Source organism: Rattus rattus, chromosome 11 (genome assembly GCF_011064425.1).
Source record: "Rattus rattus isolate New Zealand chromosome 11, Rrattus_CSIRO_v1, whole genome shotgun sequence".
NCBI classification, from domain to species: domain Eukaryota; kingdom Metazoa; phylum Chordata; class Mammalia; order Rodentia; family Muridae; genus Rattus; species Rattus rattus.
In genome coordinates this window covers 10,166,287-10,194,078 of record NC_046164.1, presented here as the reverse complement: position 1 = coordinate 10,194,078, position 27,792 = coordinate 10,166,287, and the positions used below count along the sequence as shown (strand labels likewise).

At 45.8% G+C, this 27,792-nt stretch overlaps 1 protein-coding gene across 1 annotated transcript in view; it reads right to left on the bottom strand.

Annotated features, from left to right (window-relative positions):
- LOC116912353 (vesicle-associated membrane protein 712-like) overlaps nucleotides 1-26,365 on the bottom strand; it is a 37,195-nt gene extending 10,830 nt beyond the window's left edge. Inside the window, exons 1-5 of the mRNA XM_032916407.1 lie at nucleotides 26,238-26,365; nucleotides 20,950-21,020; nucleotides 17,333-17,429; nucleotides 16,008-16,109; nucleotides 1,285-1,446 (exon numbers count right to left, since the gene is read on the bottom strand). Coding sequence (XP_032772298.1) covers nucleotides 1,285-1,446; nucleotides 16,008-16,109; nucleotides 17,333-17,429; nucleotides 20,950-21,020; nucleotides 26,238-26,315 — 510 coding nt within the window. The 5' untranslated portion in view covers nucleotides 26,316-26,365. The remainder of the gene's footprint in view (nucleotides 1-1,284; nucleotides 1,447-16,007; nucleotides 16,110-17,332; nucleotides 17,430-20,949; nucleotides 21,021-26,237) is intronic.
- Nucleotides 26,366-27,792: the final 1,427 nt, after the last annotated feature.

Below are 27,792 nucleotides of genomic sequence, written 5' to 3'. Positions count from 1 at the left end.
GCAGCAAAAACAAACAAAACAAAACAAAAATCCCTAAACCATTGAGAGGCTCCGAAAGCCCAGGAGAAAGGCTGGTTGGCGAGTCTCTGGAGTGTGAGCTGACTCGGGGAGATGTCCCCTGGGCACCACACACATCTGTGGATTTCACAGGCCCACTCCACCCTCACCCAGTAAATGAAAGTTAAGAAAGGCCCTGGCATGTGAAGGTGGGACGAAGGAAAACCTGCATCAGCCAACAGAGCTCAGCCTGTGTGCGCTCTGCTCTGTCATGGCGGCTGTGTGCGCTGGTGGTGAAATTTAGTTGAAAATGCTGGAGAGGAGCCATGCAGATTAGTCTCCAAACAAGTAAACACTTGGGGAGACAGGCAGAAGTTGGCATAGCCAGGACGCGCCACAGCCACCCAGCACCAGAGTTCGGAGCTGTCAGTGTGCTCGCTCGCGGTTCCCTTTCCCCTTCTCTATCCTGATGCAAATGCTCGGATGTTATGCAGACATCCTTTAGCCGCCAACATCTCAGTGTGACTCCTTCTAAACGGTGTACAATCCCAACGACAGCCTCACTATCACACCCAAAGTTACCAACAATCCTGGGGGTACGGACCGTCCCAGTGTTCTTTTTCAGAGGTTATTTACTGTGTGTGTGTGTGTGTGTGTGTGTGTACCTGTGTGCACACCCACAGGCCACTGGGCCAGTGTGGGGTTAGGACGGCTTCTCGGACTCAGCTCTTTTCCTCCACCCTTTCTGCTGTGGAGATGGAACTCAGGTAAGGGAAGCACGTGCCTGTGAGCCTGACCTGACTGTTTCAATAACACATGTTATTTCATTCATTTGTATACACCGTTGCTGTCCTCAGACACACCAGAAGAGGGCATCAGATCCCATTACAGATGGTTGTGAGCCACCATGTGGTTGCTGGGATTTGAACTCAGGACCTCTGGAAGAGCAGTCAGTGCTCTTAACCATTGAGCCAACTCTCCAGCTCCCCTGACTCTTTAATAATTTTTAAAAGAAATGATTAAATAAACCATTTAAAGAAAATCACTGAATGCACTGGTGTGACTCTCTCCCCTGCTTGGTTTGTGGTTCTGTTTTGCAAGATTACACTGGGGCAGCTTGTGGTGTAGTTGATCCTTTGTAAAAGTTTCTCACTTTTTTCTTTCTGGCTGCAGAGACTTGTCTCACAATAGCCTTGTGTGTCTTTGCCTAGAGCAGGCTGTCCCTAGGGCAGCAATACTGTGTGTGGCTTTCCTCACTGGAGCCCCACATACACGCAGATCACTTACAGTTGCCTGGGGGTCACCAGCCTCTTCCGTGAGGATTCTCACTGTTTCTGTTTCTTTTTCTAGAATTGTGTCGATGTTTCTTAACATAATACTTTTGACGTCAGACACTTGACTCTTCACTGTCGACAGCACCACGCGACTTCGATTTTTATTGTATTCCATCTACACAGAAGGGAAATAGAACAGAAACTTAAATCGTATTAATGACACACAGCTGTCAAGGGCACATCTCACTTTCATAAAGGATCAACTACATCACAAGCTGTCCTAGTCTAATCTTGCAAAACAGAACCACAAACCAAGCAGGAGAGAGAGTCACACCAGTGCATTCAGTGATTTTCTTTAAATGGTTTATTTAATCATTAAAAAAATCCCCAGACTTTACTTTTAGAGACATTTTATGTTTACTGTAAAAGACAACGTCCTGGCTGCCCCCTTGTTACCACACAGCATGGAGTGGAACATTTGTTACGGCTGATACCCCCAGTGCTGTTCTCATCCACGCTGTGAAGAGGATGCGGATACCCTCAGGCAGTTTTAGACACACCAACCTCACTTCTTGCCCTTGGAGAGAAGCTGGAAATGTCTTCTGATCAGGCTGAAGGGCAGAAAGGCTGTGTGTGCTGTGGGCTTTGTTTCCTTGTCTGGTTTCTTGTTATCTATTTCTTCGGCTGCCCTGACAGTATATGTGGGGTACATCCCCAACGCCACTCCGGATGCCTGGGATGGAGAGGCACAGGCCACCTTGTGTGCCAACTATACTGACCAGCTCACCCCACACACCTCAATCAAAACAAACTCATAAAGGAAGAACAAACGCATGGCTCATTATTCCTAGACAGGGCCATCAGTGGCAGCCCCTGCAGTCTAAGAGCTCCTTGTTCCCTTTCTTGTGGCCTCCCTCCTCAGTCTCTCGCCTCAACTTGCCACAAGCTCCTCTCTAAAGCTCGCCCTCCTGTTTACTACCCATTGGATTCATTCTTCAGCTGTGGAAGGCTAACAACCAGGAAGACATGGCCTGGGGTGGATTTGGTGGCTGTTGATCCCCTCAGATCCAGAACATAACCCCAAGTCATGTTCACCAGAGGCAAGAAAGCCTCAGTTTGCTTTCAGTGACCCCTACTTTCATCCACATCAATCAGTCCAATTACTTTAAAAATAATTAAAAATATATTTAAAAATCATTTTATGTGTGTTTTGCCTGCATTTATGTGTGTGTACTGTGCTTATATGTGTAGTGTGTGTATGTTTGTGTGTGTGTTGCATGTGTGTGTACACATGTGTGTGTACTGTGCTTATATGTGTAGTGTGTGTATGTTTGTGTGTGTGTTGCATGTGTGTGTACACATGTATGTGTACCTAGTACCACTGGAGACCAGAAGAGAACACTGGATGCTCTGGAAGGAACTCGAGTCCTGGACAATTTTAAGCTGCCACATGGGTGCTGAGAACTGAACCTGAGTCCTGTGCAGGGTCAGGTGCACTTAAGTGCCGAGCTGTGCCTCCAGCCCACACCTCCATTGCTAAAGCGTCTTTTATGGCCAGTCAGACACACCTCTGACTGCCTTCTTGGTTTAATTATTAGGTCCCCGGATGGTGGAAACCTCTGCTGCTCCTTCTAACGGTGTAACAGTGTGACGATTCCTGGAGTGCCGCACAGTCTCACTCTTTAATACGTATTTTAGGTTCTTCTGTCATCATTTCTTTTCTCTTATTTCCATCAACAACTTACCTGGCTTTTACCTGACATTTTCAAATCGCCATGGCAACATGAAATATCCCAAAACAAGACTTCAGAAAATCATTACTGATTTTGCATAGGAGAAATTTTGGAACAGACAAGTCTGTAACTGAGATGTCATTTCACAGCTTTCTTATTTTCTTTAATCTTTATGTCACTTACATGCCAGCTTCTTTGGCCTATACAAGAACATCTAACACTGACATTAACGACTGGACCCCAAGCTACCTTTGTTTGGCTGCCAAGTCTCCCATCTTCACTGCTTTTAATAGCTAAGAGCCTGACTGCTTTTCTCCCCTCCAGTGCATTGCTGTCGCTGTTTGCTCTCACACAGCACAGACAGGTCCCTGGGAGAAGGACTCCTGTCCCTGTCCCCACTGAGATGTCACTGCTGTCTGCCAGGATTACGTGGTGCTGAGGTTGACTCATTACATTTGCTAGCAGAGAAATGCCTTGCTTTCTTTTCGCCTTTATTTGAGTTTTGTTTTTAAATTGCTGTTTTGGGCTGGCACACAAAGTTGGCTTCATCATAGTATCTTCATACATGTGTGCTATTATACTCTGTTATCCACTCATTCATTCATTCACTCACTCATTCATTCACTATTATTCCTTACTCACCTCCTCCTTCATTAGCCTCTCATCTCCTCGCTCCACCTCCAGCTAATTCCCTTCTTCCTCCTGCATTCTATGCCCTCTGTTTCTGCCTTGATTTCCTATTACTACATGTATGTAATACCCTTTCTATACCCTCCTCCAGTAAGGTATTTTCCTCCCCATCCACAGTTCCCTGTCTAGTGTCATGACTACAAACACATGTATGTAAATAGGTCACTTATTTAAGATTTTTAAAGTTTTAAATTACATTCCCTCTTTTTCCTTTTTCATTATATGAGAACATGCACCCTGGCACACATATGGGAGTCAGAGGGAAACTTGTAGGTTGCTTTTCTCCTCCTACTGTGTAAGTTCTGGACTGAATGTGGGTTTCTCACCTGCTGTCAGGTGCCTTTATCAGCTGAGCTACCTCACCGAGATCTGATGTTTCAATATAAGCACACAGAGCAATAAAACTTCCCTCTTAGAACTGCCTTAGCTAGGGCTTAGAGTTTGGTTCACTGGGCAAGTGCTCGTCTAGTACGTACAAGGCCCAGCACTGATAAACAGGAATTTAAAATATTAAAAGACCTATCAGCGATATCTCAAAGATTCTGTTAAGTATGCTTTCTTTTTTATTTTTCCTAAGACCTTTAGGATTCCCTTTGTGAGTTCAGTGACACAGTGGTCATCCAGGAGCTTCAGCATCCTTGTCTCCTGCTGTCCCTATAGATCTTCTTGTTACTGATTTCTAGTTCATTACCTGACAGCTGGAGAGTGGTGTGCGTCAGGGAAGGGTTCAGTGTTGGATGTGCTCTGTTTGTTGGGTGGAATGTTCTGTACTCTTCTTTTTTTTTTGGTTCTTTTTTTCGGAGCTGGGGACCGAACCCAGGGCCTTGCGCTTCCTAGGTAAGCGCTCTACCACTGAGCTAAATCCCCAGCCCCATGTTCTGTACACTTCTATTAATGCTATTGATCTATGGTGCAGATCAACCTGAGGCTTCTTTGCCAGTGTATATGTTGGATGACCTATCTAGGGGTAAGAGTCATTACTGTTATATTATATCCATCAGTATTTGCTTTATAAAGCTTGGACTCCCAACACTTAGTGCACAGATAATTGTGTCGTCTGATGATGAGTCGCCCTCCTTGTTAATATGCAGTGGTCTTACTTCTGCTTAATTTTGCTCTGAGGTCTGCTTTATCAGGACAGCTAGGCCAGTTTGTTTTAAATTTCCTTTTGCCTGACAGATTGTTTTCTACCCATTGCCTTTCAGCTGTGTCTTTCCCAGTGAGGTACATTTCCTGGAGACAACAGAGTTGGATATGGTTTTTAAATCTTTCAGGCAATCTAAACAGAAACAATTTACATTTAAGGTTATTACTGAGAGATGTCTACTAATTCCAGTGATGACTTTAGTGCTGCTGCTGCTGCTGCTGCTGCTGCTGCTGCTGCTTCTTCTTCTTCTTCTTCTTCTTCTTCTTCTTCTTCTTCTTCTTCTTCTTCTTCTTCTTCTTCTTCTTCTTCTTCTTCTTCTTCTTCTTCTTCTTCTCTTCTTCCTCTCCTCCTCTCCTCCTCCTCCTCTTCCCCCCTTCCTACCTTCTCCTCCTCTTTTTGAGACAGGGTCTCACTCTTGGTGCGGCCCTGGATGACCTGGTTCTCACTTTGTAGTCTAGGCTGGTCTCAAACTCAAAATCGATCTACCTGCTATTGTTTCTTCTTTATGCTTTCCCCTATTAGTGCACTGTTTTAGACATGTTAAGAGTCTTCCTAACTTTCCTTTGTTCTCTATTCCTCTCATGGAATTTATTTTTCCCTGTGTTCTCACGACTGACTGTTTCCCTCTGTGTAGTATTTACTTAAGTATCTTCTGTTAGCTTGCTGTTTGTGCTTTTCTTGAAATGTCTTTATTTCCATGTCAATTTAAGATGGTATATTTAAATTTGTAATTTTTAGTTATTTTTCTTCGAGTTAGGGTCTTTCTATCTAGCTCTTGCTGGCCTGGGACTTACTATGTAAGCCAAGCTGACTTCAAACACAGAGAGATTTGCCTGCCTTTGCCTCCAGAGCAGTGGATTAGAGATGTGTGCCACCATACCCTGCTTAAAAGATACTATTTATGGATATAATAATCTTGATTGGAAGATATTTCCTTTCATAACTTGAAATATATCAGCCCATGTTTTGTAGCTTTGAGGACTGTTAATGAGAGCAGATGTGACTCTGATTTTCTGCCTTTGTAGCAGTTTGTGTTTTGCTTTAAGCTTTTATCTTTTCAAGCGTTTATAGCCTTTAAACTTATTTCTTTGTTTTGTATTTTTGACATCTTGACTATGAAATGTGGTGAGAGTCTTTTCTGGTTATGTCTTGTTAGGGTTCTACATGCTTCTTGTTTTTGACTGTCTCTGTTTACATTTGGGGAAATTTCTGCTAAAATCTCATTGAGCGGATTTTCTATGTTTTTAGTGTTTATTTTGGTTCCTTATACCTCATGGATTGCTTTAAAAAACAATGCTATTACATTTATTTATTGTATATGTATGCCCACACATGCACATCATAGCACACATGTGGAGAGCAGAGTAAAATTTGCAGGACTCAGTTCTCTCCTACCACGTGGGTGCTGGGGACCGACTCAGGCTTGGCAGCCAGTGCCTAGACTTGCTGAGCCCTCTCGCCAGCCCTGGGTTGAGTTCTTGATTGGACTTAGAGCTCTCGGAAGGCTGTGGTTGTTTGTTTGTTTTTTCCTTACTAATGTTTGATGTAATTCATCAGCTTGCTCCCCCACCCCAAATGTCTTTTCTTCTGCTTGGTCAAGTATATAGGAGGTACTTTTGTCACTGTTTTTATTTAATTTATTGAGTTTTTCATTTCTAAAATTTCTATTTTTCCTCAAAATACTAATTTTCTTGCTCAGTTTTATTTCATGTTGCTTTCTTAGCATTTTCCTTCTGTGATGTTTACTGTCCTCCTTGGGCCTGGACTTGGCTCATCTGCTTGTGGTAGGTCATTTATCACTTGTTTTAAAGCAGAGTGTGTTCACCTCAGTGTCTCTGGATGCAGTACGTGAAGATCTCCCAGGATCTTTGGATCTTTGCCTCACTTTCTCCTGTCTCTGTTATTATTGCATCTGTTGGTCTGAATTCTTTCTTAGTTTCTTTTTTCTGCTGCTTGGATAGAACGCTTCATCAAAAGCAACTTTGGGACGGAAGGTGTCATTGAGATGCTGTCTGTCATGGGGAGAAGTCAAGGTGCAGGCGCTGGTCACACAGTCAAGCAGTAGAGAGCATGTCCATGCTCAGTTCACTATTCCACTTTATACAGTCTGGGATCGCCTGCCCAGGGAATGAATGGACTTGCTGAAAATCAAGCTGGGTCTTCCACATCAATGAGTAATCAAGGTGTCCCTCAGGCATGTCCACAGGCCCATCTCCCAGGGGCTCTAGAATTTGTCTAGCTGACAACAGTACTGATTCCTTCTCCTCCTAAGGAACAGCTTACTTCTGAAGCTCAACCGCCAGTCTTCTGATTAGCAGTGAGTCAAGCCACGGAAACTGTAGAAACACACTTGACGTCAGTTATAGTACATTAATATGTGAGCATAAAACTCAAAGTGGTAAAATGGAAACTGAGGTTAAAAACTCTCTAGGGTCAGCATGGAAGTAGCAAAGGGATGAGAGAGAGGAAGGAGACAGGGAAAGTGGATATGGAGGAGCAGCAAAGCTATGTGGATGGAAGGAAGAGGCAGGGGTGTGGGAAGTACTGTACGGAGAGGAAGAAAAAACGAGATAGGAAGAAGAGAAAAAAGAAACACAAGGAAAACTTTTCAACAATGAAAACATTCAAAACAAAAATTAGATACCTGTAAGAGGTAAAATAAGAGATTAACAACAATAGAGTAAAATCTAGCAAATCAACATATGACTAAATGTGTGTGTATGTGTGTGTGTGTGTGTGTGTGTGTGTGTGTGTGTGTGTGTGTGTAGTGGGCAGGGCCAAGGAGGGAACACACAGGGGACAAAAGCAAATAGAAACCAAATAAAATTTAAATGTTTCTCCCCAAAAAAGAATATGCACAAACAAAATTAGATGAATATACATAGGAGACTAAGTAATGAATAAATATAAAAATAAAATCTACAAAGGTATTCAACATTTTTTTAAATTTTACTTTTCTTGGATATTTTATGTATTTACATTTCAAATGTTATCCCCTTCCCCCCTCTCCCATTCTTCCTCCTCGCTCCCAGGATTCTATGAGGAGACTTCCATTCCCACCCCACCCACTCCAACCTCAAAACCCTGGCATTTCCCTACATTGGGGAAAGGAGCCTTCACAGGACCAAGGGCTTTTCCTCCCATTGATGCTGGACAATGCCATCCTCTGCTACATATGTAGTTGGAGTCATGGGTCCCTCCATGTGTACTCGTTGACTGGTGGTTTAGTCCCTTGGAGCTCTGGTGGGGTCGGGTTGGTTGATATTGTTGTTCTTCCTGTGGGGCTGCAAACCCTTCAGCTCCTGATGTTCAACAGGAGTCATCAGGGGACATCTGAGAACAGATGTCACTTACACCTGCCACAATGGCTAAGATCAATAAAACAAGTGACAGCTCGTGCTGGGGATGATGTGGAGTAAGGGAAACACTCATTCATTGCTTGTGAGAGGGAAAATTTGTTCAGCTACTATGGAAATCAGTGCGGAGGTTCCTCAGGAGGCTGGGAATAAATCTACCTTGAGAGCCCGCTGTACCAGTCTTGGTACATACCCCAAAGAGTCTACAACAGACACACTGCTCAATGATGCTCACTGTTGCTATATTCATGATAGTTAGAAATCAGAAACGATCTAGATGTCCCTCAGTAGATGAATGGATAAAAGGTACATCGTCTATAAAGGAATACTATTCAGCTGCTAAAAAGGAAGCCATGAAATTTGAAGATTTAAAAAAAAAAAGAAATTTGCAGGTAAATGGATGTAGCTAGGGGTAAAAATCACCCTGTGAGATAATCCAGACTCAGAAAGAGAAATAATATGCATGTTTTTATTCACTTACATATACACGTTAGCTGTAACGTCTCCAATGAGCAGGGTACAGTCCCTGTAACCACAGAGACTAGTTATGGAGTGAGGACAGAGAAGTCTCCCTAGGAAGGAGACACTAGATAGTTACAGATGGAGGGGGAACCTGGGATGAGAGGATTAGATGGTGACAGGGAGTGTGATATGGGGATGGGAAGGTCAGCTATAACTAAAGGTCATGTGAGGGGTTGTATGGAAACCCAATGCAGCAGGATCTCCTTAAAATACACACATATATGAAGAAGTCAGTTGGGGTCACCCACGTTTTAGCTGGGGAGGGGTGCCTCTCAAGTGCACTGGGAGTGTGGCCAGCAAGCACAACACCGCAGTGGCAGGGAGAACCTGCCGGCCCCCTCTCAAGGCCTCATGAGACTATCACCATGCTGGTGGAATGCAGCAGTAGGTATCACGCACACCCCGGGACCTTCGGGACCGCGGACGGCTGCCTCCAGCACCAGCTCTGGCCCAGGAATATCAAGTTTCAGGGTAATTTCTGCGATGAGATCTGCTCCTGACCATGAGACCTAGCCTCCTGCCTCCTGTGCTCTCGGTCAGTGCTTAACCCTCCTCTTCCCCACAGCTGCCTCCGTGGGCTTTGCCTCAGGCAGAGGACATGGAGGGTCAAGCTGAAGCTCCCCATCTTGTTCCCGTTTCCCGATCCTAGGCCCTCATGGTAGCTCACTTTAGACAGTTGATTTTCTCAAGGTGTTGCACAGCCGCTGTCCCACGAAGCACACGGTGTGTCCGAATGGGAATACTCTGCTGCTAATTCCTTGCCAGGGTTCCTCCTGCCCCTCTACATGCCATGGCTGGAACAAAGGTCGGTGAGGCCGTGGGCACTCCTGACTGCCCGTCCTCACCTGGCTTACCTTCCCTGTGTCCTCGTGTGTTCTCCGTTCCTTTCCGGTATCTCTGACTTCCTTCCTGGCTTTTTGTTCTTTATAACTTTCTTTGGGATGAAGTCCATTTCCCTATTTTGAGCCTCCTTTCACTGGCTCACAGAGAATCAGCCTCTAGTCTGCCATGTTACGAGGGAGCCCTTACATGGCTTTTTTGTGGCTTGATAGCTCACGTGTGAATAACAGCTGTCTGTCTGGATGCTCCATGGAGTAGTTTCCCAGTCATCTCTGAAGGGCGTCTTGATTGTTTCCACTTTATGCAATTATAAATAGAACCGATGGAAACATCCGCATGTAGGTTTTTGTGTAGTGATGTTTTCAAGTTGTTTGGTAAAATGTCAGGGAGGATTGTTTATTTTCTTAATTATATTTATTTGTTAGTTTCTTCAGGCGAGCATGCTCTATAGCCTGAGTGTGGCAGTCAGAAGACAACCTCCAGGAGTCGACGTTCTCATCTGTGGTGTAGACCTCGGGGAACAGACCTCAGGGCCTCAGCTTGGTGGCAGTTGTCTCTTATCCGCTGAGCCCTCACTAACTTCAAGGTTGGAAGTCTTTTCACTCGTGTGCGTGTGCACTCCGTGACTATATGCAGTTGGTGTGTGGGAGTGCATGGAGACCAGAAGGAGCCTTTGGGTCCCCTGGAGTGGAGTTGCAGGTGGTTCTGTGTCACCCAATATAGACACGGGGATTGACCTCAGATCTCTGGAAGGGCAGTCAGCCCCCCTAGCCACTGAGCCATCTCCAGCCCCTGAATGTTTGGTTTTTAAAGAAAGAGCCAAACTTTGTATGGATCTGGCTGTCCTTGCATCCCACCAGCCTGTCGCATTGCTCGCCTGTCGCATTGCTCCACATCTTTGCTAGCACTTGGTAACGTCGGTATTTAAATGCTTTCAGGCACTGTCTAGTAGCAGTCCCGTGTTGCAACTTACTGATGAAGTGTGGACTGCAGGTTCTCAGCTCAGCTTCTGCTGAGTTCTTCTGCTCATTCAGTTGCTTCTTACTGCTGAGTTCTTTTTATATTTTGAAGATTTATCTATTTTTATTATTTTATTTAAAAAATATATTTTAAATATTTATTTATATTGTTTTATGAACATGCATGCTTTGCCTGTTTGGGCTGTATGTGTACCACATGGATGCCTAGTATTCTCGGAGATGAGAGAGTGTGCAGGATCCCTTGGAACTAGGGTTCCTGACAGTTGTAATCCACTGTGTGGTGCTGGGAACCGAACCCAAGTCCTCTGCACAAGCCACCTCGAGCCATCTCTCCGACTCCCTTAGAACATCTATGTGTATGTGTGTGGGGAGCAGAGGGGGCCTCAGACCTGTGGGAACCAGCAAAGCCTTCCTGTGGTCCAAGGGTGAGCATGTACAGGTGGTGAGCCACTGTTAGATACCGCAGCTTCCTCCTCCTTACGATTACTAACACGGTCTACAGTACCTCTTACTGACATCAGCCGCCGCCGCCTCCTCCTCCCCCTCTCCCTTCTCCTCTCCCTCCTCCTCCCCCCTCCTCCCCCTCCTCCTCCTGGGAACCTCACTGAGGTTCTGGGCTGTTGCTTAGTTGGTGCCACTCCATCGAGAAAGTATGGCCCACCTGATCCCAGCTTTCCTGTAAGCCCTTCTGTGTCTGTCCTTTCTCTACTCCTTATCCTCCAGTCAGGTCTCCAAAGCCAAGCTGATACATGTCTACTTATGCAGGTTTTCTTCTTTTTAAAGATTTGTTTATGTATTTTATGTATGTGAGTACACTGTAGCTGTCTTCAGACACACCAGAAGAGGGCATCAGATCCCATTACAGACGGTTGTGAGCCACCATGTGGTTGCTAGGAATTGAACTCAGGAGCAGTCAGTGCTTTTAACCACTGGGCCATCTCTCTAGCACTACTTGTTTTTTAAGATAGAGTTTCTCTCTGTGTAATTGCTAAATTTCTTTCATTTTTATAATTTTGTATAATGTTTTTTATATTCACTTTGTTAAATTTTACAAGCATTTACATTTTGGGTGCAAAGGTAAACGGTATTGTTCTTCGTTTTAAACCCCACTGCCTTGTTTCTAGCTGGCTTTAGAGTGTTTTGTACCTTGCTATAAATGCTTTTTGGTCAATTCTTTTTGATTTCTTGCACAATCGTGTCACCTGCGAACAAGGTCCATTTTAGATCTCCCTCCCAGTGTGCACGTCTCCTGCTTTTCTTTCCTGCCTCGTGCACTGGCTGTGACCCCGCTCCAGTGTTGGGAAGCAGTGGTGAGTGAGTGGGGCACTGGAGGTAGCTACAGTAGGACAACTGTCAAGAAGATGAAATCAAAATGCCTACAAGACGGAATTATGATTCTTTTTCTATGAAGGTGGAGTTAAGAACAAAGTCAAGGGTGGGGGAGGCTGATGAGAGAGGAATTATGGGAAGGGGTGGGGGAGGCTGATGAGAGAGGAATTATGGGAAGGGGTAGGGGAGGCTGAGGAGAGAGGAATTATGGGGAAAGGGTGGGGGAGGCTGATGAGAGAGGAATTATGGGAAGGGGTGGGGGAGGCTGAGGAGAGAGGAATTATGGGAAGGGGTGGGGAAGGAATATGATCAAAAGATACTGAATTCATGTATGGAATTGTTCAAAGAACTGACAAATATTATGTTAAAAATGGGTAGAGGAGATCTTTTAAAGGGCGAGAGCTTAGAAGTATAAAAGCAAGGGTCTGGCCATTCAAAATTTGAAATAAAGTTCTTTTTAAATATATATTTTGTAGTTTCAGTGGCACACACATGTGACCAAAGTTGTCTCACCTCTGCTCCACCCTCTCCCAGCGTGCTGTTGCTTCAGTGTTTCGACCAGGGAAGGCTTTACTGTTTTACTCTCCATGAGACGCCTCCAAACGGTACATACTGGAGTGGATGGACACATCTCTTTGGTTTCTAGAGTCTTCTTTATGCCTTGCATTTGTCATGGCTACTCTACTTTGCTAACCACACACTTACATGTTAGTTAATTGAGCACGCCAGCCTCTCTATTTCCAGGGAATCAATCAATCTCAATCAATCAATTAATCTCTCTCTCTCTCTCTCTCTCTCTCTCTCTCTCTCTCTCTTCCTCCTCTTCCTCTTCCTCCTCTTCTTCTTCCTCCTCCTTCTCCTCCTCCTCCCTCCCCAGAGTTTCGGGCTGGCCTCTGCCTCCAGAGTGCTGAGATTAAAGGCACACACAACCACGCCAGGCTGACCCAGGCTGATGGCCTCTTCTTTTAAGCTTAGGAACAACCAGTGGTGTCTGCTCTGGCAGTGTGCACTAAATTGGAATGATACAGAGATCAGCTTTTCTCTGAGCAACAGTGACAAAGACATTTGTGATTTGTTCCAATTTTAAAAATGAGGGGTCTGGAGAGAGCCTCAGTGGTTGGGTCAGTGCTCGCTGCTGCTGTAGAGGACCACGGTTCTGATCCCAGCATCTACACTGGGCAGCCTACAGCGGCCTCTAATTCCATTTATGGGATCCAGTGCCCTCTTCTGGTCTCCATGGACACTCCACTCATGTATATCCACGTATCATAAGTAAAAATAAATAATTTTTAAAAAAATGAAAGCAAAAAAAGAAAGAAAAAAACAAGAAAGAAAGACAAAGAAAACCCAGTGGTGTTAGGTGTTTCAGACCTGTTTTTTAAATGATTAAATTCCAAATCAGCTTTTTCCTTATTTCTGATTATGTATTTATGTTTTAAATAGAATATTTTTATCAATTCTTTGAGAATTCCATACAATATATTGATTGTATTCACTCTCTACTCCTCTCACATATGACTCCTACCTCCTCACCTGGCACACTTCACGATCCCTATTTTTGTACCCACTGGTACAGTTTGGCTGCCGTGGTGTGTGACCATTTACTGGATCAGTCCGCCCAACAGGAGCCACACCCTTACAGAAAAAAATAAAACTGACTATTCCTCTGATAGAGGCCACAGCTGTCCTAACATCTCAGTCAGGCTGGGCGCTCCAGACATTTAGTGATCATCATCATCAACAACAACAACCACCACCACCTAGGCCGGTTACTTTGCTCAGGACTGTAGAATTGTCTCAGCACTCCATCATTAATTAGCTGGACTAGACCCATGAGGAAAAGTGGAGCATAGCTAATTTAGCTGCGAATGTTGGCTCATGTGTGTGACCTCAGTGTGTAGGCCAAGGCAGGAGGACTGCCTGCCACAAACCTGAGGAAAGCCTGGGCTACAGAGCAAGACCCTGTCTCAAACAACACAAATAAACTAACTCCTACCCACCAAAAACACAAGAAAAAGGGAAAATACAACTTTTACCCACCAACCATTTGCTTCCTTTGCGGTAGAGGTCACATAGGCAGTCAGAGTATGTGCTTGCCCCTGTCCTGGCATGTGTGCTGTGAGGGCCGGGAGAGGCAGTGCTCATGTCTCCCAAGGCTGGCTGGGGAGAGGCACCCCACTCTGGCATCATCTAGGAACCCTGGAGTTGAACACGCTTATGCTGCCCTTGGTTTGTGAGTTATCCCATCACTGGCCAGTGGCAGCTGGCTGTTCAGTTGGCTCCTGTCTTTGGCTGGCTTTGATAGCATCTTTATTTCAGGCGTGGTCACGTGTCCTGTCCTGCCGTCAGATCACCCTCACACACTGGGTGGAGGACAGTTCAGACTGTCACCCTCCCCGCGTGCTCACTCCTGTCGAGTTGGTCCCTGTGTCGCTCTAAGTGGACAGGCACAGACGTGAACTTTTCTCTGCAGACTTGGAAGGAGATTTCACGTGGTTTCTCTCATTTCTCTCTTTATAACTAAGAGTCTTTATAGCTAAGGATCCTGACTTAACCACATTAACATATCTATATCTATATAAACCATATTGTTAGTAACAGGTGACCCCTGGAAATAAATGTCTGAAAATGTACTTTCAGGTCTCTCTCATTAGGCTGCAATCCCACTAGAAATGGACACTCAGATGACCGCTCCAGACTCATTCGACAGATATTCTGACATAAAATCTTACCACTGTAACAATGTCAATGTGCGATTTCACTGTTATATGTTGCAGTGAACCTCCAACCCCAGTAAGCCATGCAAAGCACGCAGCTCAGTTACAACACTTAGAAGCTGCGCGCCTACACCGGGCGGATCCACCACTGCACTGCTCTCCCCAGCTATGAGACCCCTTGTTACTTGTGGCTCCTCCAGGCCATGTGGGTCTGCTCCACTTCCTTCCAACCCCTCTTCCTCCAGCTTCCTCTCTCTCCTCCACCCCCTTTCTGTCCTTCTTCTTCTCTCTCCCTCTCTAAAACCTCAAGCCCCACATTTCCCTTCCACTGCCCAAGCACAGGCCCCAGCCTTTACTTGACCAGCCAAGCTGTGGAGAAGGTTCATGTGGAATCAGCTCCTCCTCAGGGGCAGCCCCTCTCTATCAAAACACAAACAGCACCAGGGCAATCCACATTCCCCCTTTGGCCAAGTAAAAGGCTCTTTTCTCTCAGATATAAGTTGAGCACACTTGCAATTATGTAATTATAAAGTATAAGGTACATTTACCACCCAGTCCATCAATCTTGTCAAATTGGATAACGCACCCTACCAACTATCCTAACTTAAAGGCTTACAATTTTTTTTTACTTTAATCACGTCCTGGTTTTAGCTTGTATATCATCTGAAAACCATCCTCAAATCCATAGCAACTCTCAGTGCTAAAGAGCTGGGTCGGCTGTGAGACCACACCCAGTCCTCAACCCTGTTAGAAATCTGAGAACGACTTAAATATTACCTGAAAATATAGGAAGCACAAAATGTAGCTTCCAAAACCTAACCAGAATTAACATCAAGACACACCAGGGCAATCCACGGCAGTCGTGCCATGGACAGAGGCACCCAGATCGACTGTCTCCACCTCCAGTCCTTTGCAGCTACACTCCACTTTCTATCTCCAGCAATTTAATAATTCTCAGTACCTCATGGACATGGAGTTAGAGTATTTGCCCTTAGTGACATCCTATTTCATTCATAAGGACTGGTTTGAAAATGTAAGAGTGTTTTATAATTATACACAACAATGACATGGTTTAAAGTCTAAGTTTTCCACACAGGTTTTATCCAGATGCCCAGTTTCTCTCTGACAGCTCAGCCGCTCTTTGCTTCCCAAGCCCACACAGGCAGCCAGGTAAGCAGTTTGGTTTATCCTTTCACCTTTAAACTAAAACAAGCAGTTTGTATACTTGGTATTTACTCCCGCGCTCTGCAATGGCTGCATGTAAGAACGTGTACGATCCGGCAGCCCTCCACGCCTGCTCTCTGCTGCTCTGGGACATCCCCAGTGAACTTAGCTCCGCACACAGTTCTCACCCTTCCCTCCCACTCGCATGACTGAGGTTGGTAGCATGGATGAGCTTAGGATACAAATGGAGGTACATACCATGTGCTGTGCTAGTATTTGTTGAAAATCTGTAGCAAGTGCATTTGAAGGAAAAAAGTGTTCTTGTGACATCAAAGGAATTCTTGTAAAAATATCACTAACCTGGGGAAATTAACGGAGATGTGTAACCTGTACGGCTAATTCCAAGTGCAGAACAACAGAGTAAATAAATGCACTTTTGAAGCAAAGCATGGCAGAAACTTGAAACGCTGCATTTGAGGGCAGGGCACCCTTTCTACTATAAGACATGGTAATTATCATGCGTGAGGCACAGGCTTATCCAGGGCTCTAGCACTACCAAGAAAATCACACAGTATGACTGCAGGCATTCCCTTCTTCCACTGTTACATCCAAGAATGCAAAGCGAGAACAGGCAACCTGAGACGGGAGACATTTTCTAAATTTTGCTATCATTTCTCTCTCCTGCCCTTGTCTTCAAAATCTACTCAAAATTTACAAAACAATGCTAAGTGCATTGCTTTTCTATCAAACGTTAGTCATAAGACAGTCTAACACCTCAAAAAAGAGTCCACCAATTACTGTGCTTAGCACTGCATCTCTCAGAGATACTGGGAAATGACCTGGCTAGCAGTCGTGTGTCACCTGCTTCTCAGAGAGTGGGAAAGTGGGCAGAGAGGACTACAGCAGTGTTTACTCAGCACAATCTCTAAAATGCTTTACCCTCCGAGCTGGACTCTGACTGCCATGCAGACAGACCACAATCGTTAGGCTGTACCGTCTGACTTTATACACAGCTGCAGTGGGGGCTGCTCTGAACGGATAAACTATATGCACAGTGGATGGACAATATCTATTAGTAACTGTAGGAGTTTAATGGAGTCAATGTTTTTATTAAACTATTTGTCTTATTTATATACGTGTAAGATCTACTTGTGAAGATTAGCAACATGTACTTTTAAAAACAAGAAACAAGGACTGGAGAGACGGCCCAGCAGTCACGAGCACTTGCTGCTCTTGCAGAAGTCCCAGGTTCGGATCCCAGCACCCACATGGTGGCTCACAGCCATCTGTAGTCACGGTTCCAGGGGGTCTGGTGCCCTCTTCTGACCTCCATGGGGACTGTACACATGCAGTGCATGTGTATACATGCAGGCAAACGACTTAGAAATGTAAAATAAACATAAGAAGCTACCACAGAAATTACTAGAAGAACAGCCTAGACTCTAATAGTGGACGGTCTCTGGAGAGCCCGCCTGAGAGTTGGGGGCAGATGCAAGTGGAACCATTACTAACGAACCACAGGACAGCGATCTCATAACTTCAGTAGCTTAAAATGTCAACAGAACGTGTAAACAGTTACTTACTTGTCTAAGAAATGCAGACGGTGCCATGGTGTCCAAGCCATTGTCTGTAGCACACAAATAAGTGATTCCGTCAATAAAGAGAGTGTGGTAGACATAGCTTTGAAAAGAACACATCTGTTTATAACACTGAAGGAGTTAATTACCCACAGCCTGAGTTACTTGTCTTTCATTTACAAGCAGTCACTGTGGTATAAAAACTACATACAAAATTTATATGTAACTTTTTTTTTTTTTTGAGACAAGACTTCGCCATGTAGCCCAGGCTGACTATCCACTTGCTATGTAGCCGAGGTTAGCCTGAGACTATTGAAAGTGCTGTGTCCCGAGTGCTTGGGTTACAGGCATGTACCATCTTCCCTGGCAAGACAGGGAACTTTGGGTTTCTAGGTCAGGGCCTTGCTTTGTGGCTCAGGTGACCTGGAGCTCACAGCAGTCCTCTTGCCTCCACCTCCCAGGTGCTGAGACTGCAGCTAGGAGAGCTTTCGTGTGTTTCAAAAACTAGATGCCATTAAGTTGAAACTGTATACAATTAATATATTTAAAGTTTCGTCAATGTAAAGAAATCACACTAAAGAGGAAATGGGGTGACCTGATTATATCTATCATCTAGACTTGAAGTGTCTTTAAGAAAGTGAGATAACAAGTGTCAGTCTCATCTGACCAGGTGGAAACACTCTGCCATGGACTTCCACTCCCATTCATTTGGAGGTGGCTAGAGGTCCTTTGGCCCTTCCTGGCTTTCCAATACGATGCATTACAAGTGCAAGCTGTGAACTACCAATGCCGAGTAGTCTAGAAGACAGGACAAGTGGGGAAAGGAGAAAGAAACTCAGTCGATAAAGTATTCATTGTCTCGACAACAGCAACTTCTAGCTGCTGCAGGCTCCTGGGGAGCACCTCCATTATTCACTGCTTGGTACCTCCACTGCAGTCTTTTGAAATACAGTGTGTACTGGCTGGTCCTGTGTGTCAACTCGACACAAGCTGGAGTTACCACAGAGAAAGGAGCCTCCCTTGAGGAAATGCCTCCATGAGATCCAGCTATAAGGCATTTTCTCAACTAGTGATCAAGGTGGGGAGGGTCCAGCCCATTGTGGGTGGTGCCATCCCTGGACTGGTGGTCTTGGGTTCTATAAGAGAGCAAGCAGCAAGGCAGGGAAGCAAGCCAGTAAGCAGCATCCCTCCATGGCCTCTGCATCAGCTCCTGCTTCCTGCCCTACTTAAGTTCCTGTCCTGACTTCCTTTGGTGATGAACAGCAACGTGGAAGTGTAAGCTGAATAAACCCTTTCCTCCCCAACTTGCTTCTTGGTCATGAAGTTTTGTGCAGGAACAGAAACCCTGACTGAGACCTAGAGACCTGGCTGAGACACAGCACCTCCGAATGGTTCACAGGCAGCAGACTGTCAACTATTAACTGGATATACGTGAGAACGGGAAACTGAAGAAACGGATCATATGAATAGAATGTGTCACCCAGGATGGCCCAAGCTCTCCAGCTCCTGCCCTCTCCCCCTGTGCTGGGTCCTAGGCATAAGGTACCATATCTGCTTTGTGTTTAACGATCTTGGAAGAATGTGCTGGAACCAGGTAGCCACCCCCACCGTCTCCTTCAGAGGAATAGTTTTATTTAAGAATCTTGATGCCTGGGTTGGGGATTTAGCTCAGTGGTAGAGCGCTTGCCTAGCAAGTGCAAGGCCCTGGGTTCGGTCCCCAACTCCAAAAAAAAAAAAAAAAGAAAAAAAAAAAAAGAATCTTGATGCCTGATGTGAAATGAAGAGGTATCTTAAATTTATGCTTAGACTATTATTAATAACACCTGGAGGCTATTTTTAACACTTAAAAATGCAAATACTCTGTATCTAGAACATATGTTAACTGACAAGAGCGTGTTAAAGTATCCCACGTGCACGTGCTACAAGGAGAGAAGTAGGAATACCTATGTTTGTTACGTAAGACATTCTTAAAGAAGCAGTCCTTGTAGGAACAAAAGGAAGAAAAAGAAAAGGAAATTATAAACCCACACCTTGTTCAAAGTGCTTGCCTATCTATAGGGGGAGAGAGAGCAGTGTGTGGAAAAACAGGAATGAAAATTAGACCTGGAAGGAAACTTGCTCTGGGTTTCATTTCGGAAGCACATGTTGTTTTCATAAGTGCAGAGGATATTCAGCAAATGCTTTCAAAGAAACAATCCTTAGAGATTGAACAAAATGAGAAAGATGACTTTGTGTCGACTGTCCCAAACAAAGATGATGGTGGCTGGTTGCTGTTGGGAAGGGAGAGGCAAAGATTTGCTGACTGACTGGATCGGATTCAGAAGAGAGGAAGGTGAGAGACCCTGAAGGTTGCAGGCACGAGGCACTGAGTCTGGATGGCTGCTGACACCTCAGATGGAAAGGTAACAAGGTATTAAACAGCACCAAGCACCAAGAGTCCTGCTGAAGACTGAGCCTCCGGGCCTGGCTGCTTGGAGCACGAGGATCTGTTTGCTGGGTCAGCAAGCCTAGACAATGAGGAACTATAAAACTTTAACAATCATCTGTGTGGGAAGGGAGGGAAGGGGAATGTGCGGGTTCAAGAAGCATAAAAGGAATGAAGCTGGAAAAGGCAGGGCTGCTCTGTCACTGAGAGGCCCTTTCAGGTACCGGCAATGAGGAAATGACTGCAGAACGAGGTGGCTGATACTCAGGAACGGAGGAGGCAGGGAATGCACCAGACACATGGCAGGTGGCTGGCAGGGGACTGACTGCTTTTTAGGGACAGGTGGCAGCTACTATTGGGAGAAGTCCCTTATAATAAGCTATATGCTTTTTATTTAGTTCAACATAGATTTTGCTAAGTTTCCCAAGTTGGTCTGCAACTCCTGAGTAGCTAGGACCACATGGGCCAGCTGGCCTGGATTTGTTCTTTGTAACTATGTTGTTTTTTTGACAAGTTAAAATAAACTCCTTTTTATTAAAAAAGAAGAGGAGGAGGAAGAGGAAGGAAAGACAGGCAGACAGACAGACCAGCCAATCGTGGTGACCCACACTAGTAATCCTAGCATTTGGAATGCTGAGGCAAGAGGATTGTCATGAGTTCAAGGCTAGCCTGGGCTACCCTGTCTCAAACAATAACAACAGGCAAGCAGCCTAAAATAACAAATGCCCTTGATCTGCCCACCTGGTTCTTTAGTGGTGTTTTAAGGCTGGTTTAGAATATATGAAATGTCCCAAGTAAAATTTAACAGCAATGGCTATCTTTATTGGTATTAGTAAGTACATTTTAAAGGCAAGTTTCTTTCCTTTCTTCTCTCTCTCTCTCTCTCTCTCTCTCTCTTTTTTTTTTTTTTTTTTTTTGATGAAGTTATTTTTAGGTACACCAAAACCCGTGGAGAATAACAGAACACTCTTTTAGCCCCACAGCCCAGCAAGGACATTTCTGGCCCAGTGGTGGCCATGTAGCCTTCAGTTGCATGGCCCTCCCTTCCCTTTGCATAGGTAGCCACTGTCCACACACAGAAGGCTCCCTTCCCGTGAGGCTGGCAGTAGTATGTGCCGTGCCTCCGTTCTCCCTGTCATTAGATTCATTCCCTGGAATTACAACGATCAGAGGAGACTCGTGACTGAGCGCACCTTACCTTCCTATTTGAATTATGGTCGTCGGCTCAGCTTTCAGAAGCGCTTGCCTAAGCACCTTTGCAGCCGCCTCCTAGGAAAAAAGTCAGCATTTATTTTGGAGAAGATGGCAGGATCTCCTCAGTGTTCTCCTCCTGAAATTACCAACGTCTGATCAGTTTATTAAGGAAAACCCTTTCCCCAAGAGAATTAGGTGGTATGACGCATGCATGCTAGGAGGAAAGACGCCACACAATGCTTGTATGAATCAAAGGAAAACATATATGCACATGTAAGTCTGCAAATACAGACTGCATTAGTCTTGTCTTTACAGTCAGATATCATGTATGGCTTTTAGGCTGCGAAGCAGTGGCTAATCAAGTATCTTTCCTATCTTTCCTTTCCTTTCCTTTTTTCTTTTTTCTTTTCAAGGGACGAGGACCAAATCCAGGGCGTAGGTAAGTGCTCTACCACTGAGCTAAACTCCCACACTCTCAAGAGTCTGTCAGTTATCTGATAAGACTGTGTGCAGAATGCTCTGGAGGCCGGAGAGAAGGCTCGGCTGTCAAGAACATTCAGGTAAACACAAGGACCTGAGTTCAGACCGCAGAACTCATGTAAGAAGCCAGGAATGATCCCGGGTGTGCCCTGGGGCAGGTGTGAGGGAAAAGGGGGTGGGGGAAGGGATCCCTACAGCTTGCAGACTGCCAACCTGGCTGAAAGTGCAAACTCCAAGCTTAGGGAGAGACCTTACCTCAAAAAGTATAAGGTGCACTTGATGCTTTCCTCTGGCCTTCGAGCACACACACAAGTGAGCATACAGCTCTCAAACCTACACTCAGCACACACAGCACACACACACACACACACACACACACACTCTAAGTTGTGTGTATGTGAACACTATAGGATATGTGTCAGACACATGAGCTTCTGAGGATCCTCCCGTTTCCCTCCTATCTCTGCTCAGGTGTGCTACAGTTACAGATGCTCTCAGCTGTGTGTGTGGCTTTTACATGAGCTCTGGGGATGTGAACTCAGGCCCGCAGCGAGTGCTTTTACCCACTGGGACATCTCAGCCACTCTGGAGCGTATATAACAAACGTTAATGGATTAAGGACATTTATCTTCACTCTCTGAAGACATTTAGCAAGTTGCTATTCGTGATTGCTCCCTCAATACTCCAACGTTCTTCTCTGTGTGCATGTGTGGGGTGCAATCTGTGAGTCGTGTGGCTCTCATGTGGAGCTCAGAGGACCCCTTTTGGGAGTTGGTTCTCTCCTACCTTTAGGTAGGTTCCAGGGTCCAGGAATCTATCTCAGGCCATTAGGCTTGGCAGCAGTGTCACTACCCACTGAGCCATCTCACCAATCCTACTCATTTCTCTTTAGGAAACTAGCATTTGCTGAGAACTCTTGTACCTGCCCATTCCTTGCGCAGGCGACTCCTTGGAGACGTAAGATGCCATAACTGTGCAGAACACCTTACTGTCCATTAAGCGGAGTCCCATTATTTTGCTTTAGAAGCATGGAAGGAATCCGAAAGTTACCTAAGATGCCACAGATAGCCACACTCCTAGTTAACTTTTCGTTTTCACATATAACACTTAAACAGAAACCTTTATGGACGAGAAAAGCCTTAATGGCGGAGAGCAACTGCTGCTGCCTGAAATGTGGAGGCAACATTCTCTAGGAAAGAATTTCCTAAGACATTGAAGAATCAAAGGGATGCAACATTCCTGTTGCTTCACTATGATTACTAATAATTATCACTATTATTACAAAACACCTGTGCAGCCTCCCCAAGTGTTTCTTTTGCATAATCTAGATGATGGTATCCTTGCAAGACTGAAAACAAACGACAGAGGAGACTGAGCGTGTGACCAAGGGGGCTCTTGTGTCTCTGACATTTACCTGCTGCAGATCCACGGACTTGTCTGGGGGCCCCGGGAAGAATGCAGATAGTGAACAGGGCACTTCTAGAACCCAGTCTAACCTTGGAATCCTGGAACATGGTTGACTGGCTCTTGTGACTAAGTTTGGTATCAATTTTTTTTCAAATAGAAAGTCTCTCTCTCTGTGTGTCTCTGTGTCTGTCTGTCTGTTTGCCTCTCTGTGTGTCTGTCTATCTATCTGCCTGTCTGCCTCTGTGTGTGTGTGTGTGTGTGTGTGTGTGTGAGAGAGAGAGAGAGAGAGAGAGAGAGAGAGAGAGAGAGAGAGAGAGAGAGAGAGAGAGAGAGAGAAAGTGCATGAGTCTCTTTGGCACCATGGGAAGCCCCGATACCATTTCTTCCCTTCTAATCCTAATGGTCCCTTAGCGGAGCTGTACTCTTCATCCTCCGTGGTTGGTGTTTTGCACAGCAGGCAATTGCTACCTGCAATCCACTGCGGGGTGGCAGACTGCTTCCCTCTTGTGTTCTTACCTCCGGTGTGCTTCAAGGGAGAGACCATTTGACTTCCAACAACCTTTGACTTCTCTTAATAAAGTGGGTTGGGAACTTAGAGTGTGTTATGCTTTCCTAACATTTGACTAGGACAGAACACAGAGCTGAAACATTCCCTTTCCTGAAATTTGATGACAGAGACAGACAAGAAAAAGAAGATTCCGGTTTGGCTTGGTTAAGTCATTTCGTACAGAGATGCCAGTTAGCCTAGGCATAGAGAAAAGGAAAAAGTGAGAAAAGTCTCAAAGTACCGATGAGATTACAATGCCCAAAGTGAAGAAAAATGGTTTCCAGGCAGAGGCCCAGAAGTACAGAGGTGACCGTGGGGGTCGTGGTGAGAGGGCAAAGCGAAGTTCAGGTTAGCAGAGGGTGGGCCAATCGCATGAAGGAAGGAAAGAGCAGAGGAAACACCCATGCACTGTCCACTGTGGGGAGGGCCTGGCTGCCAAGTGGAGGAGTGCTTGCTTCACTCTGAATGCAACCAGAGGCCACCAAACACGGTGAACGACAGGAGTGTGGTGCTGAAGGTATTTTGGGGAATAGTCACTTGAGCAGCCGTGTGGAAGCATCCAGGAGGAAGACAGGCCAGGAGGCACTTCTATGGTAAGCTTGGTGAGAAGAAATTAGGGCTGGAATGAAAATGTGGTCAGGAAGAGAGATGGGTTCCAGGTGTGCTCAGGAAACAGAACACGAGGGTGATGGAGACGAGAAAGGAGAGGAGGGTGACACTTAGGCTCCACTCTGAGAGTCCCAGAGGGAAACTCGTGCCTGGACCACATGAGGAAAAACCAGGGGCAGGCGTGTTTAGTAGGGTGTCTGCTATTAGGCCGTAAAACTCTGAAGGAAAGGCAGCTTCGGAAGTGGAACGATGCCACAGGAGAGTGTCTGTGTCTGGCTAGGAAGGACTGCAGCAAGAGTCCCAGAGTGTAAGGGACTGCAAAGAACTTCAGAAACAGGCTGAATGGCATACCCATGCTCCCTCCGTCCCCTCAAAGCAAGAGGCTGTCCCTCTGACCAAGGCTCACGCCTCTCTTGCTGGCAGTTTGGGTCCTTCCGGCCTCCTCATAAGTGTGCCCACCTGTCATACATATTCTTTCCACAGAGTAACATGTTTAGGGATGTCTCCACGTATTAACAAATGAGGGCCTGTCCTGGGCCACGCGCCCTTAGTGTCCCTGCCTCATTTCCTATAGAAGTTCAGAGAGAGAGAGAGAGAGAGAGAGAGAGAGAGAGAGAGAGAGAGAGAGAGAGAGATATCACTCCCCCATTTCCTGCTCAGCTGGCCCAAGGCAATCTGGCTTTTGCTTCTACTCTACTCTTCTTCCAAAGGTCGCACAGTGTGACCCACTGTCACCTTCTGTTGTAGAGCCCGCCTCTTCACTCTTCTTAAACAGGGCTCTCTGCTCGCTTTCTTTCTTTCTTTCTTTCTTTCTTTCTTTCTTTCTTTCTTTCTTTCTTTCTTTCTTTCTTCCTTCCTTTCTTTCTTTCTTTCTTTCTTTCTTTTCCATGTACACTTCCTGGGCAACCTTACATTCGCCTCCTATTTCAGCTGCCACGCCCAGCCTTTTAGATAGTAAACACACTCATGACCTACTGGGCACATTCTGGCTTTCAGAAGTAAGGCAGAAAAACAAACATATAAAAACGCACTAACATTTTAACAAGCCATACAATTTAGTATGTTTCAAACTGTAATGTATCCTTCCTTCTGCATTCCCTCCACCGAGTCCCCTAAATCCTAGCCTTCTCTGTATAGTCTCTGATCTTCAAGGCCACCAAAGAAAAAACTGTGAGAATTGTCCTATGTAGTTACGCCCGTCACTTCACATGCACAACCAGGACTCAATGCTAGAGGGCACTTACTAAGTTTCTGTCGGATCTGCACCTCCATGTACCATGTACCATGGCTGCCTTAGCTCAGAGCCTTAGGATTTATTTATAACCAAATCATCTTAGTTGGTTGTTTCTCTTTCAATCCGCCCTTAACGTTGTAACCAGGTAATCTTTGTACTTTCATTTGTACATCGTGAATTGCACCACGATGCAACATCAGTTTTCTAGGGGACACACACACACACACACACACACACACACACACACACACACACACACACAGAGTCTGGCTTCACCTCCAGAGATTCTGTGCCCTAGCCATAGTGAAGCTCTTGGGAATCTCCAAATTCCATGCTGTTCCCTCCATGGTGTCTACCTTTTCTGTGCTACGCTAGGAGTAGTTTCTCTGAACAGCAGTATTACAGCCTATCATCAGCGAAACACTTTTTACCCTCTGGTATGGCTCTAAGGTCCAGATACAACATTAGATGGCATCTGACAAGTTTTAGGGGTGTGTGTGTGTGTGTGTGTGTGTGTGTGTGTTTGCTGGGGACTGAACTCGGGACCTCACATACTCTGGACAAGCGCTCTAACACTGCGCTACACTTTGTGTCCTCACTTTTTAAAGACTGGGTCTACGTAGTAGTCCACGCAGACCTGAAATTCATGGCCCTCCCACCCTGAGTGCTGAGAGACCAAGCTGCGCTGTCAGGGGGGCCCTCACTTTCTGCGACTGTAGAAGTTCTGCGACCCTTACACGTTCACTCAGTGTGTGCTGAACTGCAGGTCATTTCTGGGCGGGGAAAGTCTTGTAAAAAGACTATCAACTTGGAGACAGCCATAAATCTCCGCCAGACGCCCGCGTGCAGTACCAGCCCCAACCCCTGGGCGGCGCAGGCGCAGCTCCCGCCTCGGAGTCAGAGCTTCGGGAGGGGCGGGAGGCCTTCGAGGTCACCCCGTGCCCAGAAGTGAGGCCCGGCGGGCGCCAGCCTCGAGGAACCGAACCCTCGCGCCCGAGGCGCGACCCGCAGGTACCTGATAGGAGCCGCCGGTCAAGGCTAGCTCCGCCAGGACCGCTCGACCATTAGCAACGCAGCTGTAGGTGATCGTCATAGCCGGCAGACCAGTGAGAGAAGCTGACCGCCTCCTAACCGCCCGCCACAGCCGGGCCGCCGCTCCGCGCAGGCGCGAGGGACGGATGATTGGCAGGAGAGGAGGCGGGGCCACCTGTGGGTCCCGCAGAGCTGTGAGGCGGGGAGGCGAGGTCTGCGGAAAATGCTGGGGGTTCCTGAGTTCTAAAACCATTTAAGAGTGGTTTAACTGCTTGGGCCACACTACATATGAATCAGTCACAATCTACACACGGGGAATGAAGACTTGGTTTTAAAATACAGTTAATTGTGGCTGCGGAGGGTAGGCAAACTTTTCCACGAGATCTGAGTTCGGATCCCCAGAACTCATGCTTAAAAAAAAAAAAAAAAAAAGACATGGCGGCTGGAGCGCGGAATCCCCTTTGAGGAGTGGAGTGGTAGTGGAGACAGGTGGGTGCTAGTAGCTCATTGGCCTACCTGAATTGATAAGCTTCAGGTCCTGTGAATCTTGGTTTCAAAAAATGGTGGAGAGCAACCTTGGAAGATGTGTCTACGTGTGCATGCACATAACACACACACACACACACACACACACACACACACACACACACACACACACACACACTACCCATAAACATAAAATTAAAAAAAATGTTGGCCACTCCCATATCCTTTGTGCTCCTTTAGTGTGCTTGTGGGTTCTGGATTCTTGTAGGTTTTTTATGGTTTGTAGCTTCGTGAAACCGGTTACTACTTTTCTCCTCCAGTCGTGTGCAAAGCACTTTCCAGCACCACGAGTGCTGGTCAGCAGGGCGGATCTATTTGGGCTTCAGTTTGGTTTCTCCATGTTTAGTGAGTAAATGTTTCTTCAGCCGTAGAGCCGTGCCATCAGGTCATGGGTCAGCTTGTTTGCCGCCTTTTTCTAATATTTCGAGATTATAATAATTATAGCATAGCACTTCTCCCTTTACCTCTTCCAAACCCTCCCATAAACCCCTCCCCCTCTCCTCCCAATCCATGGCTTCCTTTCACTAACTGTTATTACGTGCATCCATTACATGCATATACATATATATTCCTAAATGTAAGCTGTTCGCTCCATATAATGTTCCACGTATGTCTGCTTTCAGGGATGACTGTTTGTCATTGGACAATCAATTGGTGTGCTCTTCCCTGGGGAAGACCATCTCTCTTGTTCCCAGCTCTACTTGGTTGCCTGTAGCTCTTTGTGTAGGGTTGAGGGCTCCTGGGCTTTCTTTTCCTCATCCACGATGGCGATGCCCCTGGGTGTCAACTTTGTTCAACTTGTGTTTGTCCAGTCATGTTGGTGAGACTTTATCAGAGTAGTTTTTGAAGTTACTAGGAGACACCACCTCACAGCAAACTGCCTCTCTTCCCCAATATTCCCTTAGCCGTAGGTTTGGTGAGAGCATTTTATTGAAGGTGTCTGTTGCGGCTAGACTTCACAACCTGACTGTGGTTTTCTGTAGTGATCTCTT